We start from the raw sequence: 12,904 nt of genomic DNA, 5'->3' as shown, positions 1-12,904 counted from the left end.
GTACAACGTTGCAGATGAGGCGAGAAGTGTGATGATTTGCATCTTCACTGGGCGAATGAAAGCTCACAATGTGGAAAGAGGAAAGAAGAGAAAAAACCCAGCGACACCAGTTAGAAGGCGAGCGCCAACAGTAGAGATCGTCTGAATGGTGGTCAAGTGTGCAAGAGAGCACGCCTGACTCACTCCTTGTATGCGTCGTATGTACGAAATGATTATGTACTTGATGTAGGTAAAATATACAAGGGATAAAAAACTTTAGTCTGCCATGGAAACTTTTTGCGGCAGCCGCATCATCCGAGCCACATCGTTGGAGCTCAGCTCGGCAAGCACACGGTTCACAAGACTGGCAACCTGCGCACCGTCCTGCCACACAAAGTCGTGCTCGCCATGCAAGTCGTTGACAATGGTAGGTTGGAAGCCATCAGCTCTAAGCTTCTCGGCCATGGCCTCCGTCTCGGCCAGGTCGAGTAGCCCATCATTGGGCGAGATGGCAAGCCACAGCGGCGTCCCACGTGGTAGGAGTGCTTGTCTAAAAGAGCCGTCATATTGCGCTGGAGAAGCCTGCATCCAAACATCCTGATCCTCACCAAAGGCATTGGTGATAAAGTCGGTGTAATTGCCGTCACAACGACGATTCAAGTTGACAAGGTCGTAGATGCCGGAGATGCCAATGATGGCAGCGGGTTTCGGAAGCGATACGGGAGACTGCAGCTGCCACTGCGCATTGCTCATGAGCAACTGGAAAGCTAGCATGGCCCCGGCCGAGTGGCCAACGAGAATGTACTTGTCGGCAAGATCGAATCGTTGACTCAGAAAGTCCATGGCTGAGCGCACATCGTGGACATGGTCCGGGTGCTGCGCAATGCGTTGCTCTGTGGATGGTGTCTGGTCTAAACATTGCGGAAATTCCTCTTGGTACGGAGACAGCCGGTAGTCTATACTAATGAACCCACGAACCGCGTCCGGAAGCGCACCGGCAGTTATCAGATGCCTGATGGAAGGAGCAAAGTCGGTTGGCTTGTTGCGAGGGTCCCTCCATGCCCCACCATGGATAAATCTTTCGCACGAGCACAAGTTAGCACAGATGTACATGTTCGGAGTTATATGGGAGATGGGCGTCTCCCTCTGACAAGCACTGCCTAATAAGACATACATGAGCCAGTAGGAGGTATTGGGTTTGGCAGGTCGGCGCTGCTCCCAGACACCGATTCGATGAAGACTATGCTTTCCATAGCGAAGATACGTAAATTCGAGGTCTGGAGCATCGTCACGGATTCCACCAGCCTTGTGGCCCTTGCCGATACCCATTCTTGCTGTCTCTGAGATTGGCGCCACAGGCCTGCCTCTTTCGGCAGGGTGATTATGTCTGTGCTCGAGCGTCCAGAGATGAAATGAAGTGCGGGAGGCTCGGAGCCAGCCCACGATGCGAAAATATCGCGGATTGGAGTCGGATGGCCTTGACCGGCGATTTTAATGTGGCGACGACGGTGGTGGGCACACAGGTCCGAGTCACTCGCACGCGTACAAAGGGGTGAGACAGAAAGGTGTCAGAGCGCACAGGTATCGCTGTAGAATTCCGGTCAAGATAAGGTTGACAATAATGAAAAGGGAAGAAAAGAGGCTTTGAAGAGTAAAGTTGGGAAGAAATGTGGCCTAAAAGTACCGAGCTTCAGCGGGAGCAGAAGTGGGCATCTTCGATAACCTCTGTGACGCGGATGTGACGATTTCGGCTCAAGTAGGGCTGCGGAGGAGTCGGAAGAGAGAGTGGACAAAGTGGACAAGACCACGGATGGTAGGATACCAGGGACATGAAGTGGTGGGCGGCTTGTCGCTAGTCCAAGCCAGAGGAACCTATTATGAGAAGCACGGCGCGTGACCTTCGGCTAGGGGAGCCGGTTGGGAAGCTAGAACGAACAATTGCCGTACGCCAACAACGTAGTTGATTGGCTTTGCGATAATACTTTTTGGTTTGCGAAGCCAGGCAAAGTGCTATATGGTTGAGTAGCGGAGTTGGACCAGCAGCCACGGCGCGAATTTGTCTCAGTCTAGCCAGACATTTTGCTGTGAAGCCACGCTGAACAATTTGCTCCGAGCCAGAGGTTGCTTAATGAATTCGACGACTCGCCAACTGATGGGCCAGCCTACGATGAAGCGTCGAAAGCTTGGACCGCCTCTGATCGACCTGGTGCCCACGTCGTCAACGTTTTGATGGCTTCTGACAGTCCAGGGTGCCATGCAGAAACAGAGAGTTCGTGACATCGGCAGATGTGCGCTACTTGGACTTGATGGGTTAGCTTTCAAGAAAGTAAAAAGAGAAGCTAGCATACATAGCTGTAATAATCCATGACTGGCGAGGGGTGCTTATTCCGATGCTGTCGGCTGCGGACGCGGGCACGCTACCCGAACTGTCCACCGCAGCGTTAACATCCAGAGCTGGTCAAATGACTTTTGATGAACCTTCAGTGCCAAGGTACCTATCTGTCGTCTAATTTTTATGATACTAGGACCTCTTGGCGGTTCGCGTTGGCATGTTGCGGGTTGGATGATGCCGACGAAGAAGGGTTGTATGATGCAGATTAATTATGATGGCTTGCATTCGTTGCCCGACCTATTTGTTTTCCCGAGATGCTGGGGGTCTCATCACGGGTTTGTCTTCAGCGATCCAAGACATGTTAAGGTACCTACGTACAGGCACCAGGGCCTCATAAATAGCGGACACTGAATGCGCCACAGGTTTCAGCGCTCTTGGCTGTTATCAGAGATAGCGCTGTAGACCGCTGTAGGTTTTAAAAGTTGTGACATCTGGTCACCCAGCATTGATCTTCTTAGTCAGCGCTCATGATTCGTCATCATCAAAAGGTGCCTCGCCGAACAGGCATCCCCCTGCCAGAGACAAACAAGCACAAATTCCATCGTCATGCAACAGAGCATCGTCCTGTGTACATCTGCATCACCTGTCAAAGCTACGTGAATTGGCTCATGTGACGCGGTCGCGACTTCTACCAGAGAGGAGAACAATCTGCGGAACATCGACAACACAGACACTCTGTCCTGACCGAGCCTGGCCCACCACACCCTGTGAATGGTGCAATCGGGATAGCTTGCTCATTTCAACAGAATCTACTAATGAAGCCAAAGCGCAAAGTGCTGCTTATGCTCGTGGGGATATCTGCCGCCCGCTGGTCAGCTATTCGCTGCTCATGGGGCCACCTATGATGCGCAGTCTGTGCGAAGTCTAGGTGCGCCTCTCCCGTCTCGCACACGCCCATCGAACATTATCGGAACGGTCATGGCTCAAGATGGCAGGGCCGCATGTCTCGAATTCAGTGAGCAGATCAACTCACAAACAACCCTGCTTGCCTGCCAATTCGCGCCTCATTAATTACTGCAACCTTTCACCTATGCCTGTCAGTCTGTGCGTATGCGCGGCGCGAGTCTGCTGGTCCGCTTGCGCCGGGATACTCTGAGATTCCATCCCCGATTAATTGTCACATCCATTGTCGACTTGCCATGTGCCATCCTGGCCTGTCTCACCTCCCCGCTGCGAGCTGAACCCCCTGGCGTCCACGTCTTGTGCGATACTGATTATTGACCGGATGGATAGGTCAGTTTGGTGACACCTTTCAACCATGTGCAACCTACCACAGTGGCTCTTGTGCCGACTGTCACTGCCGATCTTTTCGACCCAAGCTTGACATGTGTTCATTACCACTGTGCCATCGTTTGGTGCTCTATCTCTCGTCAATATCAGGGTCTATTTACCGAGTAGCAGCCCTAGTGCTATATTGCAGTAATGGTGAGATCTCGAGATGGATCACTGGGCTGCTATTCCAAGCTTGCAAACCTGCAATGGGAAGCCGCTTATGATTTAGACGGCCATGTACACGGAAATAGTATTGACGCAGCTATAAGCAACAGGCCCGATAGGAGCCTCGTCGCTCTTCAGGGAGATGTATGGTGTAGCCACGAGACGCGCAAAGAGTGACCGTCAGAAAAAGCGTGCAAATAGTACAGGCGCTGTTATTCACTCACCCTGAGCAATGACTCTCTGTCGTACATATTACACGGCACAATCGGTAGCACCCGCTGCCAACCCAACTCCTCCTTGCAGAGTGGACTAATTACGGAGAATTCTTTTCGTTACGCGACATCCAAAACCCCCTGCTCTGGCAGCGAGCTAGGCAACTGCCCCGGCTCTGGCTGCGTGTCGCTGACTCGTCTCTTGGTGAACTGAAAATCCCGGCCAGAGACCTTCAACACAGCAGCAACGAAACATCCCATCAGAACCAACAAGTCACTATAATAAGACAGATAACAACTGGCCAACATCAGAGTACCCCGAGCCAGTGTATTGGCCAATCTCTCAGGGCCTGCTTCTTGTCAGTGGTTGGCTGGAAAGTTTATGGCGGTTGGCTTAGCTAGCACACCTTGTTGACGACAGAGTTTCAGCCAGACGTACGTTGTGGATCAGAGGTACCGGCGAAAGCTACTACCGATCTGTTGTCCAACCACATCCGCACCCTACGAATATCTGCGCACCAACAACCTCTGCTCTAATTCCCAGGCCAGTTCTGGAAGCCAAGGTTGCGAGATGCATGTGCTAGGCTCTCAGCACCAATGCTCGCTTTTCAATATCGATGGCTCGTCACCAAGACGGGGGTATTAGGAAGCCGCTGCACGGTTGACGCTGGTTCTGCACTCGGACAACTTAGGACTGGTGGCGATGCATCGACATTGTCAGCCACTCATTCACTCGCTGCAGATTTTCCTACGGGGTACAGAGTCTCCTTTCATGCCCACCGCGACTCAGGAACCGCGGTACAAGTGAAGGATGGGCAACGTTTCAACGGTCTCTTTCTCAGAGGGCGTGCCATTATGCCGCCCCTCCTTTACCCCTGCAATTGAACCCTGCTGAGAGATGGGCTTTCCTCCCCCATGGGTCACAATTAATCAGCTGCAAACCTTGCCAATCATAGCTGTGGTGGCAATGTGGCATTGTGGTGGCACTCACTAAGTAACTAGTGAGAACCGCATCCGGCGGAGCCCCTACACACTTGCAGCCACCAATGCATGCGCCTGTCTGGCCTGCCTGCATTGCAGCACCCGGTCGTAGTAAAATATTGAGTGGAAGCCGAAAGTCAGAAGGAGGCAAGCATTTATATTAACTGCTTTAACTTCGCTAGGCTTTGCTTTTGTTTCTTGCCAATCCATCGATCTACATACTTCCCTTCTCTCAACTTGGGCTTCTCACGAACTGTCCGAACTGGGGACACAGGCACGAACCGCCGTCTACTGTGATAGAGTTACTTGCTACACTACAAGGTCGCCGATGCATTGATTCAGACCTGCCAAGCTTTAGCGCTACTGTGCCTTGCATACGCCCCTCATATCACTGGCTATGACGACCCGCAACTCTATATAGAAACCGCCCTCGCCATCTTTCCTCAACCTGCGTCCCGTCTCATCTCTACTCCAGTTTCGTCGACTCGTCGTCGACCATAGCGCGCCTCCGCGCGATTGTCAGTCCCGGCGGCTCGAGACGCAGATCAGCACAGTTTCTTTCACAATGGCCGAAGTCGATCTCAACGAATACAATGGCGGCCGCTTGGTCGGCGCCACCATCGCTCTACTGGTTCTGAGTTGGATCACGATTGGACTACGCACATATACCCGAGCCGTGATCATGAGGAGTTTCCAGTCCGACGATTGGTTGATGTTGGTGGCTCAGGTTAGTTGTCCACCTGCCAGCCAAACTCCCCCGAGGCCAAGCTGCTCACACTAAATACAGATCATCTTTACATCAATGTGCGCGTTCATCTTCGAAGGCGTGCGTAGAGGCATGGGACGACACAACGCAGCTATCGAGTCTGACGATGATACAGTTGCTGCCCTCATGGTACGAACTCGAATCAGTCCTTTACCCGGCCAAATTTGTCTAACATGAAATAGTGGCAAGCGATTGCGACGATTGCCTACATCCTGTCCATGATGTTCGTCAAACTCAGCATCGGTGTCTTTCTTCTTCGACTATCCGCCAGAAAAGTCTACACCATCATCATCAAAATCAGTCTCGTCGTTGTCACCCTATATACGCTGGGCGTCTTTTTCTGGGATGTTTTCCAGTGCATGCCCGTCGCCAAGCAGTGGGATTACAGAATCACAGAGGGCCATTGCGCTAGTGGGCAAGACATTATCAATGCCGCCTACGCCATCAGTGTCCTCACTGTTGTTTCGGATTGGCTCTACGTACGTGATGTACCGCCTCTATTGAGTAATGTTTGCCATACTGACTGACACTGCGTAGGCGCTGCTGCCAATCCCCATGCTGTGGAACGTCAAAATGACCAAGCAAGCCAAGGTCACGGTAGTCCTTATTCTTGGTCTTGGTATTTTGTGAGTACAAGCGCTATTGAGAAACTTGCAGCTTACTGACAATTTTGCAGCGCCAGCATTGCTACACTAATACGTGTCAAGTTCTTGGCTTCTCTGACAGAGACGGATGATCTGCTCTGTAGGTGGTCCCACGAAAATCTTCTTGTCCGTTTGACACTAATCTGGTAATAGTTTCTGCAACCGATGCCTTACTCTGGAGTATGGTAGAGCCTGGCGTTGCAATCATCGCCTCGAGCCTCGCAACCATTCGACCCTTGCTGCGCGTTCTCAAGATCCGTGGCTTCGAATCAACGCACCGCACGCGATCTACAGGATTGTCGGGCAAGAAGCAGGGAAGCTCTATGCCGGGATATGGACCCAACGATGTCTCGCTGCACCGCGTCACTGTCGTTGATTCTGAGAGTCGCAGTGAGGCCATGGCCTATGACGAGTACCATCGCCATGCGGCCGGACTAACTTCGCATCCGCCGCCCTTGGCTTACAATAACGACCCGATGCTGGGAAACAAGGTCAGCATCTCTGCTGGTGGTAGCGGCACACCTGTACGGAAAGATTCCAACAGTGAGGTCTACATCATTGAGGGCAAAACAGTTTCCCCGACATGGAGTCCACGCGAATACCCGGCCTCAGACAGATCCGTCGAGGACATGAGTGCCCTGGAGGAGCAGAGCCAGGATCTGGGCAATGGTACATCGAGTCGGCATGGGCGCCGGCCTTGAATAGATTAAATGTTGTACTATTCATTTTTTACGGCGTACATTTCGGCACCTTTACAGTATACCAGGCACGGAGTGGTTTTTATTTTCTCTTATGATGGCAACGGACCCAACGTTCTCAAGCGACTATGATTGCTCGCAAATGATCTTTACATATGATTGCGTATACAAGAATTGCTACATGTATCAATGACACTTGGAAATCGCAGCGTCTTGGCTTTATAGAGATACAAGGGCAAGATAGAAGGGCAATGGAATATTACATCTAAATAATTCACAACGCATCATAACGCACTACACAACGCACTACACAACGCACTACACAACGCACTACATTAACCACCTTGCACCGCATGGTAGCGACCACTCATGACACAAGTGTATACAAGTCTGCTGACGCTTTTCACTCGAGCGGTGTCGGCATTTTGCTCCGGCTACACATGTGCCTACTACAATCACACAACGCTCGGCACCACTTTGTCTCGTAAAATATATTCGAATGAAACGAAAACCACCCAATTCCCAAACCAGAGCATTGTTACAGACCCAGAGGCGAGCAGGTCAATAGCTGCGCTCCCTGGACGTATAGCAGCAGAGTCATATTTGTTCACTTTACCCTCGAAATCGTCAGATGGATGGGTGGGGGGGAGGGGAAGACGAGCGTTCATCTATGAGAAACTTGTGCCTGGGATCGCTGGGAACCCGGATCCCTGGATGGAGAGGCCCCTATATGAGGCTATATGTCGACACGTTTTCTCAGGGCAGCATCTCTTGGCGTAAATCTGAAGCAACAAGAGAGGGAATAAAAACGGAATGGTAATAACAAAAGCTATAAGCAAAGACTTGCCCCCCCCACCTGTTATGAGATGGGACGTGGTATTGCCGAGAGGAGGCAACCACGGCATGCACACTCCACTGGCACGGGTTGTATAGAGGCATTGGGTTATAGGTGGGCACGACTTGACAGTTTCGCTTCTAGAATACATGAGATGATTTTTGTATTGTCAACAATATTCTAGTCATGCAAGTCATCAAATACAAACCATAAAATGCAGCGCTGTATAGAAAAAGAGAAAAAAGGAAAGAGCCGGCACCCGCCGCCTCATGCAAGACCCGATTAAAAAGAAAAAGAAAAAAAAGTCCACATCAAATACTTTTCTCCTAAAACACCCCTTCCCCACGCTTGTTTCTTGAAGAGCGAATGATAGCAAACACCAGAGAAGAGACGATGGAGACGTGAACAGAAATCGACCGGGGAATTGTCCATTTTGGCTGCAGCTAGACGGGTAGACGCAATATCGCGCCCTCTTCCCGAGTCAAAGGCCCCCCCCGGCCCCCCTCCAGCCCCCCTAGACGACGCCGCGACTGGATCAGGCTGAAGAAAAAGAGCAACAAGGGTCTCCACGCTTGAAACGGCTTGCCGACCCGGAAGGCGTTATCGACTCCGCTCTTTTCCAGAAGAAAGAGGGAAAAAAAAGCAGAAGGGTTACTTTCTGCAGATAGTCTAGAACTCTCGGGTGGGATAGATCCCGGACCGTTTTCCCCCATTCGGCCTTTTTATTTGCTGCTATTTGCGAACCCCCCCCCTGTTCAGTCGGACGAAGGCGAGAGTAATACCTGTAAGGGGGGCGTAACAGAGCGTGGATGAGTGCGCATGTCCGTGTTCCCCGCAGGGCGTCGTCTTTTGTTATGCAGGTAGAAAGCCCAGTTAAAATTTTCCTTTGGGGGCTAGGGGAGGAAAGGAGTAGAAGAACGAGGTAGGGTCGACGAAATAGGGCAAAAGAAAAAAAAGAAAAAAAAAGAGGGGGACTGATGCGTACGGCGCAGGATATGCGACGGCCATGGGCCATCTGCGATGGGCGGAATACGGCCTTTGTGCTCATCTCGGAGCAACCCGTCGCAAGAGCTGTCGCACGCACAACCAAACCTGGTGTTCAGGAGGAACAGAGGAAGTAATAGCATTCCGCGGCCGAGGGGAAGCAAAAGTCTCGTGGCTTCGACCTCTTCTTCTGATTTTCTGTCTTCGTCTTCTCCGTAGCTGCTCCGCCCTTCATCTTACGCGCACTCGAGCTCTTCCGGCGCCACGTTCCAGTCCTCCTCCTCGCTCCAGACGGGCGCGACCGTGAAGCGGCCCATGATCTTGCCCATGCCGACGCAGTCGCCGCCCGTTGGGCGCGCCGACGCCGCGGCGCTGACCACTGGCTTCTCGTCGCTCTCCTCGACAATGACAGCCGTCGTCAAAAAGTTCATGCCGGCGGCCGGGCTCATCTCGAGGACATGGCCGCCCCAGTCCAGCTCGACCTTGCCGGACCTGCGCACGTTGAGGCGTCCAATCATGCCGCCCTGCGACAGAAACTGCGACTTGAAGCCGTGCTTGAGCTCGGCCTGCGCGCGCTCCTCTTCCGTCTCCTCGTCGGAATCATCATCATCATCGTCGTCATCGGCGGCGGCGGCGTTTTCGCCAGTGAGATCCACGGCCGTGCTATCCGTGATGGCGGGAATGTCGTCCACGCTGACCGCCGAGGTTTCTGCCTTGACCTTGGCTGGCCCTTGCGGCGTGCTGCTCTCCCTGAGCGGCGGCATAAGAGGCGGGAATTGGAACAAGTAAAGACGGCCGTCCTTGTTGGCGAGCTCGGGCGCGCTCTCACCGTTGACAGACACGGCGCCAAGCTCCCGAGCTAGTAGATCCAGATCTGATTGAATCATCTTGCTCTCGGGGTCTTGGGGCACAACCTTCTTGACCTTTGCTGGTACCGCAGTAGCAGCCCTATCTTGCATCTCGGGCACGGCATCAAGGTCGACATCCATGGAGTCTTCTGCTTCAGGCTCCTCCTTAATTAAAGATTTAGAGCCCATCGCCCAAACACCCTCCTCGGGCTGGTCTTGAGGCGGCAGCGTCCCCGACTCCCCGTCCACCCAGAGGCTCTCCTCCTCACCGGTAGCATTCTCCTTGGCTTCCAGTTCAGCCGTTGTAGCCACGATGATCCCGGTTTTCTTGTGCTCCTTGCGATATATACCCATGGGCATTTTGCTAGTGTCCTTGGAGCTAAGAGCGGCAATCATGGCCTCGTCTTCGCTGTCCAATTCCTCCTCGGGCGACATAATGTGTAGTTTATCGGCGTTGATTCGCGCTTCTCTGTAGATGTCCCGGCCTTGTGCGAAGTTGGGGCCCTTAGACTCATGCTTCATCCCGCGACCGCCAAAGCCGCCGCCACCGCCGATGCCACCGGCACCACCCCCAAACCACCCGCTGCCACCTCTGCTCGGGCCTGTATTTTGTATCAGAGCTCTGTTCCAAAAGTCGGTACCTCTCTGCTAGACTTACCACCTCCGATGCCCGAGGAAAATGGACCGCTGGCCCCCGAAATGATGCGACCGAAACCTCCTCTTCCCATGGTGTCACCGCGACTGCGTTTGCTGCGGAAACGTGAGCGCCCACGAGCTCTGCGCTCTTCCGCAGCACGCTCGCTTGCCTTCTTCTCCTCCTGCCGCGCCAAGCTATCTCGCTCGGCCTCGTCTCGACGAACATTTCTCGGCCGGAATCGTCCCGCAGCTGGGGCTCGTGTACCTCGCGTGGAAGACCCGCGTCGCGCAGTTGTCGTCTCGCTGGTGGAAGTAGCCGGAGCGTCAGTGGACGTTGGTGTAGGCGCTGGCGCTGGCGCATCGGTTGCTGGTCGTTCGGTGCCGCCGCTGGCCGCCCCTCGGCGGGTGCCGCGGGCTGGGGCTCTTCCGCGAACCATGTTGACAAGAATCGCAAAAGTATAAAAGCAAAAACGATGGCGTCAATGGGCAGATAGCTGTGGAAGAGAACAATTGAAGCTGGACGAAGCTTGGGGAAAATTTAGGCGGTGGAGTGAAGAAGTGGTGGGGCTGGATTCTGCCATGTTGGTGGGCAAGTTGGCGGCATCTACAGCGCATTGCCCACTAAGACCCCGGCGGTAGATGGTAATGATTGATTGACGAATGGTATGCGCAAGAAATTTATGAAAACTAATGAATGATACATAATGGAAGATGTACAATGAAGAATTTCTGGTCAATCTCGAGCATCTTCGAATATTTACACCAACGAATTTATGCTGTATCAACCACAACTGTGCTCTATGGGTATCAAGAAGAAACGCGCCATATGCAGAAACTATCGAACACACATCAAGGCATCTTCTCCGAAAGTGTCCTCGATACTACCTTCTCTGAGAAGCATCGATCCTATCCATTCTCGGCCAGCTTCTACTGCCGTCGCGGCAAACTTGACCACAACGCAGCCACGGACATTAGCAGCCGACCACAATACGCCTTCCACCGTCTCCAAATCAATTCTCCAAGAGCGCCATTTCTCGTGTTCCGTCATGCTGTCATCTTCTGCTTTGCGAGCTTCGGCCGTGCGAAAGTCTCTGGAGCCCAGTCGAGGTAGAGCGGCGAACTCGGTCAGGAAGAAGTCGCCCAGAGACTTCATGAGATCCCCCCGTAGAATTAGAGTACCAAAAATTCCGTTCTCGTGCATGATTTCGCGCAAAGGCCCATCGCTTGAGGAACCGCCGTCCCCAGCAAGAATGACCTTGTCCCGGACGAGCAGCCTGCCTTTACCTGCATCGTCCTGCAGCCACACCTCGTTGCGGCCTGTCCACTGCACAAAGCTCCAATTCTCGCCTCTTGCGGTTCTCCCCTGGGTAACCCAATCCAACAGACAGAGCGATGAACTTGGCCTGGTATTGAAAATCTGCGTCTGTGAGTAGACGCTCCCTTCGAACGGCTGAACGGGATCCGGGAGAAGGCACATGGCAGCACCCGGCTCAACCTCGACGCGCATGACCTGACTAGTCAAGACAGATGGTGACGGAGATTTGAAGACCTTTGTGTGTCCCTGTGTCACCAGGCTGAGTTTTGAGCCATTTTTCACCTTGACGGAAAGGTCGACTGAGTCGCCGCCGACCAGGCCACCACCGTACGAGAGCAGAAAAACGAGGACGCTGCTCTGATCGCTCGAAGCAGATGGCGAAATGAGCTTGAGAGGGTATTGATATTGCATGATTTCGAGCCCGGTGCCGCCGGAAGGCAGTGGTCCGGCCACGATGCTACCTCCTCCTGCGGTGGCCGTAGACTGGGGGAAAGGCGAGGCCATTTCGGAGGGCTGCCTGACGTTCGCGAAATCGGAGCCGATTCTGTCCGAACATTCCGATATAAAGAAGCTGAAGATGGTCAATGATCAGTGAATTCGTCAGTACGCTCAAGAGCTTCACGCTGTCAATGCATGGCTGTTGGTGTTGATGATGCTGATGCGAAGCCGAAACCGGAGGCATTTGATTGGTGCTGCACACCGTCCTATTTTGATGGGCGACCACGCCTGGTTATTCATATTTTCCTCGGCCACCAATTTAGACTCTATCGCAGGAAAGATGATGCGCAGACATCATTTTCTATCACAAGTCATTGGATCGACCAATTTTTTGTTTCGACACGCAAAGAAGCGCTCGTTGTAAATGGGCTCTTTAATGTGCCAGTCGGTGCCTTCGACCATTGCCGAGTAGCACTTTGCAACGATGCGCGTCATGCTCTGCGGAATTTCAGGTAGCCGCATTGATAATGACCTTAAAATTGTCGCTCAGCTTAGAAGCTTCTCACATCATGATGGGTCACATATTTGCCGATAAACATTGGCATGGCTGCTTGTATCGCCATTGCAAGCTGATCAACGACTTACGACTGGTGATGTTGATGCCCAATGCCTCGAAGATGAAGTCAACTGAGTGAAGACCGTACGCTACATAGCGCAAAGGATTGACCGACACGGCTAT

The 12,904-nt window shown here is 52.8% G+C and overlaps 4 protein-coding genes across 4 annotated transcripts; 1 reads left to right on the top strand and 3 right to left on the bottom strand.

The window, feature by feature from the left end:
• Positions 1-255: 255 nt before the first annotated feature.
• On the bottom strand, positions 256-1,308 carry BBA_00829 (carbohydrate esterase, putative; the record flags this gene model as incomplete). Its single annotated transcript, XM_008595926.1, has 2 exons — positions 256-1,057; positions 1,154-1,308. The coding sequence occupies 2 exons, from the start codon at positions 1,306-1,308 to the stop codon at positions 256-258; spliced, it is 957 nt and encodes a 318-aa protein (XP_008594148.1).
• A 4,258-nt stretch (positions 1,309-5,566) lies between these two features.
• BBA_00828 (integral membrane family protein) lies at positions 5,567-7,112 on the top strand (the record flags this gene model as incomplete). The annotated part of the gene is made up of 6 exons (XM_008595925.1): positions 5,567-5,728; positions 5,789-5,896; positions 5,950-6,246; positions 6,305-6,393; positions 6,444-6,511; positions 6,565-7,112. 6 exons carry the CDS (start codon positions 5,567-5,569, stop codon positions 7,110-7,112), a joined length of 1,272 nt encoding a protein of 423 aa, XP_008594147.1.
• A 2,052-nt stretch (positions 7,113-9,164) lies between these two features.
• On the bottom strand, positions 9,165-10,849 carry BBA_00827 (RNA polymerase III RPC4; the record flags this gene model as incomplete). Its single annotated transcript, XM_008595924.1, has 2 exons — positions 9,165-10,378; positions 10,435-10,849. 2 exons carry the CDS (start codon positions 10,847-10,849, stop codon positions 9,165-9,167), a joined length of 1,629 nt encoding a protein of 542 aa, XP_008594146.1.
• Positions 10,850-11,247: 398 nt separating this feature from the next.
• On the bottom strand, positions 11,248-12,231 carry BBA_00826 (UreD urease accessory protein; the record flags this gene model as incomplete). The annotated part of the gene is made up of 1 exon (XM_008595923.1): positions 11,248-12,231. One exon carries the CDS (start codon positions 12,229-12,231, stop codon positions 11,248-11,250), a length of 984 nt encoding a protein of 327 aa, XP_008594145.1.
• Positions 12,232-12,904: the final 673 nt, after the last annotated feature.

The sequence above is a fragment of the Beauveria bassiana genome (genome assembly GCF_000280675.1).
Source record: "Beauveria bassiana ARSEF 2860 unplaced genomic scaffold BBA_S00002, whole genome shotgun sequence".
Taxonomy (NCBI): Eukaryota; Fungi; Ascomycota; class Sordariomycetes; order Hypocreales; family Cordycipitaceae; genus Beauveria; species Beauveria bassiana.
The sequence above is the reverse complement of the archived record's forward strand: the minus strand, read 5'-3'. Positions and strand labels throughout refer to the sequence as shown.